The sequence below is a fragment of the Ursus maritimus genome, unplaced genomic scaffold (genome assembly GCF_017311325.1).
Source record: "Ursus maritimus isolate PB19 unplaced genomic scaffold, ASM1731132v1 scaffold_31, whole genome shotgun sequence".
Classification (NCBI taxonomy): domain Eukaryota; kingdom Metazoa; phylum Chordata; class Mammalia; order Carnivora; family Ursidae; genus Ursus; species Ursus maritimus.
Window position 1 is genome coordinate 15,964,751 of NW_024425675.1, and position 6,266 is coordinate 15,971,016.

The window sequence follows — 6,266 nt, forward strand, 5'->3', positions numbered from 1 at the left end:
TTTTGTGTGAAGGACATTCTGTTTAATTCCCAATAATGTCAGTTAACAAGCGACTCTCAAAGATCTTCACGGTAAGTTTCATTCTAACTAAAAGCAAACCCAATGAAAATAACATTATACAGAAAATAAATAAATGAAGGATCAGACTGTTCTGATTTTGTTTGTCCTGTCCCATGTAATGGAGATTGGCACTTACATGATTCCATGACTGGCCTTCACAGCTTTCCTATTCAGAGTTACTAGAGTCACAGTATTTGTGTCCATTAGACATGGGAGTGCAGTCATAAATGTGATCCTTGAGAATCAGAGAGTTTAGAGACCTGAGTGACATAGCCTCTAATCCCTGAGCCTAGAGTTCTGGTCCAGAGGAGACTCCTTTCCAAAATAAAGAATACTAGTATTAACTGAGTGTCTACTATTCCCAGACAATGTCCAAGTGATAATCACAGCAATATAAGAGCTAACTTTGTGTGTTTACTCCATGCCAGAATATCTTCTATGTGTTTTACACATGTAATCAATCCTCACAACAGTTCTAGAAAGAAGAGAATACTGACAGGGGTCCAGATTTATTCCCTATTCCTCCTACTTCCATGGGCAGGAACTTCCTTGCAGTAACACTGCTATTATTGAATTCTTACTCTCTCCCATGGAGAGGAGGATTTAGCTGATTAGTGATGTTAGAATAAGCTGGATGTGCTAAACTCATGCTCTTTGTCTCTCCTTCAACTCCCACTCTTTTGGACGCATACACTCTGATGTTAGTTCTGGCTAATAGTAATAGGTTTCCCCCAATGTGTGAGTCCTGGATTTCTCTGGCAGAGTTCCTTGTTCTCTGGCTGAATCTGTTTATTCTGAGATGAAGTGTTATTTAAACATATGGCTGCAGACTCTAAAAGCATCTTCTCTAAAATACTTTGCTGTTTGACTTCTATATTTATCTTAACTGGTTGAGATGAGGACCAATACCAATGAGGTACGTTATCTATTAGGGACTCCTAACACCCATCAATGACCCTCACCTCCTATTTAACAGGAGAAGAAACAAGTGCAGAGGGATTAAGCAACTTCCCCAAGATGTACACCTGGCTTGAACCCCAGACTCCAGAGCCCATATTCATGGCCACCATTTCAGCTTTATCTTAATACTCAGACTCCCCTGAAGTATTGCTTTTACCATCTCTGTGGTTTTCACAGATAGAAAAATGTGAAGCTCAAAGATATAATTTGGAGTCACTTAGCAACCCATGAGCTGAGCAGAGATCAGAACGCAGACCACCTAACTCCAAAGGTCTGTGTTTTCTGCCATATTCTATCATCCAATCTAGTTTCTAAAATCGCTCTATTCAAATGTCATCCAGAAAGAAGCCATATCCAGGAGGGTGGAAGTTTGGGCACCAATTTGATTACCTACAGTTGCCTCCTTTTACTATGAGCCAAGAAAATGACATAAAAGATTGATAAAAATTCTCAGTATTAATGGGTGGCAGAAAAGGCAGCATCAGAACTAAAATGGGAGCACCGTGCAAGCCAGGTTTTTTTCACCACCTCATATAATCCACCATCCTCACTTAAAAAAATGAGTATTTTCCTATTAAATGACTTCTCTCTCTGCCATCTTATTCAATTCTGTTTTCTCTGCCTCCTATTCAATTCTTATCTCCAGTTTTGCTAAGCGTCCACACAACAGTTTGAGCACTCGATTTAACTGTACTCATCCCTGATTGTGAATGTGCTTGCTTTATTAATATCTGATAAGTCTATGAGATATATGTATTATATATGTGCTAACACTGTTCTCTGAGAAAACAAGTCGTATTAAATTAGCATCTTCCGCTGAGTTGTATTAATTTCTAATGTGCTTTCTTACCTGAAAAGGTAGAGTAGATTCTCCAGCCGTCACAAAGAGATTGATTTTTGCTTGTTTCCACTGAGATTTGGCAATTCCAATTAGATCACCTTGCTTTTGCGAATCCCCATCCAGTGATGTTCTTGTAAAAACCGAGAGACGTGCATGCCGCGACAAATGATACCAAAATTGCACCTGTTGGAAATGTTTTTGAATGACATAAATATTCCATTTACCGGTCTCCAACAGCTTTTCTATAATTAAAAATATCACAAATCATTCTACTGTCAAATATAATCTCAATTCTCCTTTCCTCCAAATACGCGAGCCCAGAAAATGCTAAGTATGTCTTTTGCCTGCTTTTGCATTCTCCCCTTTAGAAAAGGCTCAAGGAGGCTATAGTAACTGGTATTTTTAACACAGGCCATCAAGAGGTCTAAAGAAATGGGACATTACCACACCACCAAGACAAGTTTGAGGACACGCATCTGTCCACACAAATCTGCTTCCACAGAAGTTTCCATGGTCATTACTTCTACAGAAGGACCCTTCCCTCTTGCTTCTTATAAATCTGGGGAGTTATATAGTCTTAGTGTACAAAATCAGGTTTTTACTTATACATTCTCCTTGATGTCTCAAACACCAAACCATGGGGAAAAAAAAAGTTTTCTTGAGAAATTATTTTCTCAGGAAAAAGAAAACTGCAATGAGTCCTTTTCATTAATTCTGTCTCATGGGGACACTATCAAAGAACTTGGGAGCTCATATAATACTGGTAATTCATAATTTAATTCAAGCAAGAAAACATCCTTTTGGGGGGGGTGATCATTTCACCTCCTAGTCATTATCAGGGATGACAATCTAAGGGTTTGAGCACTTAACTAGGTAGTAAAAATACATATATATGAATTAGTTCAGGTGCTGACAGCAATAGCTACAATGTGGAATTCGGGACTCTCATTTATTCAAGCAATATTTACTGAGCATTTACTAAGTAACAGGCACTGTGTGAGGCAGGGATTAATTCCCTCAATGGCTGGATGATTTGCTCTATAACATATGTCAACAAAACCTCCATTAAAAACAAGTTTAGACACACAGTGATTTTTTTTCATCTCATCTCTTCGAAAAGTGTAGCCTTAGGACTCTCTAAGAAGACACAACATTCAGAGATGAGGCTCTCAGAAGTAAAATCTTTCTCTTTGGATTCAAAGTGACTCCTTTTCCACTGCACTGTATTTTAAATTCTTGGGGTTTTTTCCTTCACCACTATGGTTTTATTTTGTGACATGGACAGATATTAGTATATACATAGTCTCCCCATTTATTTTATGGTTAGTACCAATTTCAGTGGAAATTCCAGTTGAAAAAAAATTTTTAATTTGAGAGAGAGAGAGAGAGAGAGAGTGCAAGCAGGAGGAGGGGCAGAGGGAAAGGGAGAGGATCTCAAGCAGACTCCCCACTGAACATGTAGCCCAATGCAGGGCTCGATTTCACAACCCTAAGATCATGACCTGAGCCAGAATCAAGAGTCAGACACTTAACTGGCTGAGCGACCCAGGCGCCCCTGAAGTCAAAAAAAATTTTAGATGCACTTTTAAAAAGTTGTCTAGCTTAAAAGAGCAAACATTCTCTTTCCCAATGTGGTACACCTTTTGTTAGTGTCTCTACCTAACTGACACCACTTCATCAAAAAAATTCTGTCCACTTCATTTTAGACTTTACTACCATGCTCCCCTAAACTCAGATAAACCTGACAGGTAAGTGAGAAATGAAAAGTCAAATGGAAGTGTTTGATTAGATCCCATGGGAAGTGAGGACTTAGGTTCCTCAACTGCAATTAAATTTTAGATCCCTGCTCAAGTTCCAGCACGTTCCAAGCTTGTAAATATGCAAACCAGAGCTTTAAACTTAGTAGTAAAAGAGACACACATGCCCCCTCAGAATATCAAGCTGTCAAATTGTCATTCAGTACATCACCAGTGTTAATGTATTTTAATAGTGTATTAAGAGTAAATACCAATGGGATCCATATTTAATAGGATAAGAGCTTAAGACTTATATTTAATTTACTACTTCAACAGAGTTGGCATTGTAGACCATTAAGAACTCTTTAGCTTATTACAGACGAAGAAATCTTCCACAGTTGCTTTCAAATTTAATATTGGTAAGAGTGAAATCATTGAACAAAGTCATTGATACAGCCGTGATTTCAGATAGGCACGTGTCAAATGTGCAACCTCTGTCGCTCTCAATCTGATACACACCAGGACACAAAGCCATGAACTCAGAATCACAAGGTGTGCCATGAATTCCTCGCAGAATATATTAAAGCAGTGTGTGTTTAGTAGGTTTTCAGTTAATAAGTATTTTTTAAAAAAAGAAGGGAGGGATGAGTGGGACTATTAGCATCAGCGCATCAGCAAACACCTGTAAACTTTCCCAGAGAGCATCAAAGAAGCTGCTCGGTGTCAGAAAAGGTACAAAGTATTCGGTGTCTTTAGGGACTCCAGAGTTTTATGGGAGAGAATGAAAAGAAAAGGGAACAATTAACTATAATGTGTATAGTGGCAAAGCTATGAAAATCGTGTGGCTATTTACATGTAACTTAATTAAAATGAAACCAAATGAAAAATCCAGTTCCTCTGTTATACTTATTACACGTTAAGTGCTCGATAGCAATATGCAGTTAGTGACTACCATACTGGACACAGCAGAGAAAAACTTCCATTATCACAGAAAATTCTACTAAACAGAACTACGAAACATGTATGTTAAAATTACACCAACCATTTAAAATATATTTACTACTTTTCATGTCAACAGGAAATTATTTTTGTGATTCATGCTTGATTCATTAAAAAGTAGTCAAGATAAATGTTAATATTAAAGGCTTGGTTTTATTTCTCTTGGTTTTTCACCAAGGCACATTTTATATAGACACTGAATTATTGTAGTCAAGACAATTTCATGTGGTTAAAAGAGCTTCCCACAAAGCAGTTCCTCTAATTGCAAACTGGAGAGGAAAAAAATAAATGAAGCTTAGACCATTTTATTGGTTTAAACTGTATTCCCTAACTGTGCATATTTACATTTTTTATTTAAAAAATCCAATCAGGGCGCCTGGGTGGCTCAGTTGGTTAAGTGTCTGCCTTTGGCTCAGGTCATGATCCCAGGGTTCTGGGAGCAAGTCCCACATCGGGTGTCCCTGCTCAGCGGAGAGCCTGCTTCTCCCTCTCCTTCTCACTCTCTCTCTCTCTCTCTCTCTCTGTGCTCTCCCTCTCTAATAAATACATAAAACTTTTTTTTAAAATAAAATAAAAAAACAAAATATCCAATCATTCATTTTTACTACAAAAGGAAAGGACAGCTTTTCAGGTGATATACTAACAGTTATGAGTACAGGTGAATAAGCCAGAAAGCGTGAAGGCCCTGGTCACACCACTTGTCCTTCTGTTCCTGCAGTGCCCTGTGACATCGCCCAGAGCACTGGGTGGCTAGCTCTACCAAGGAGTAATCAGGCTCTCTGACACTTAACTCTGTGAAGGACCTACCAGGGCATTATTGACAAGTTTAAAATAATTTCTTCCTATTTCTGTTTCATTTGATCTTGGTCTGTGTCCAGCTGCAACTCTACTCTTCAAAGGTTCTGCTTCTTTCCTCAACTTTTCTAGAGGCTTCCTTCCACCTGCTCTCCTATCTCAGAACTCCTTGGCCAGATCTTCAAGCTCTTTCTCAGCATTCTCCAAATGCTCAGCTACTTTCTGCCTTCTCTGCCTCGCATCAGACCCTGTCTGGCATGTGCAACCTGTTTTATCTTCAAGATCTAGAATAACAAAAATAGTGAAAAAAGAAAGGAAAGGAAGAAAAAAAAGAAATAAGAACAGAAAAGGAGAAGAGGGGGGGAAAGATGATATATATGGAGCTCCCCAAAATTCGGCTGGGACTAAGGCCACGTTGAGAGGGTCATCGTTCATCACACACTCTAAACATTACCGTAGTGATTTTTCTGGCTCCTAGTCACAATTATGGTTTTTTGTTTTGTTTTGTTTTGTTTTTAAAGATTTTATTTATTTATTCGACAGAGATAGAGACAGCCAGCGAGAGAGGGAACACAAGCAGGGGGAGTGGGAGAGGAAGAAGCAGGCTCATAGCGGAGGAGCCTGATGTGGGGCTCGATCCCATAACGCCAGGATCACGCCCTGAGCTGAAGGCAGACGCTTAACCGCTGTGCCACCCAGGCGCCCCCACAATTATGTTTTTGCCTGAGTATTCTTCATCTGAATAAGCTTAATTAGAAGTTTAGAACCTTCAGTAAAATATAGTGTTTTCATTTAAATGATTAGCTTCCACGTGTTCTGCTCACGCACGGTGGAGAGAGTACCCACTCCACCTGTCACCCCCCCCCCCCCCCCGC

General features: G+C 39.2%; 1 protein-coding gene across 2 annotated transcripts in view; it reads right to left on the reverse strand.

Annotated features, from left to right (window-relative positions):
• Positions 1-6,266, reverse strand: part of MALRD1 (MAM and LDL receptor class A domain containing 1) — a 747,156-nt gene that overhangs the window by 641,273 nt on the left and 99,617 nt on the right. For both annotated transcript variants that reach the window (XM_040645358.1, XM_040645357.1), the window contains exon 13: positions 1,871-2,044. In XM_040645358.1, the coding sequence (XP_040501292.1) occupies positions 1,871-2,044 (174 nt within the window). The remainder of the gene's footprint in view (positions 1-1,870; positions 2,045-6,266) is intronic.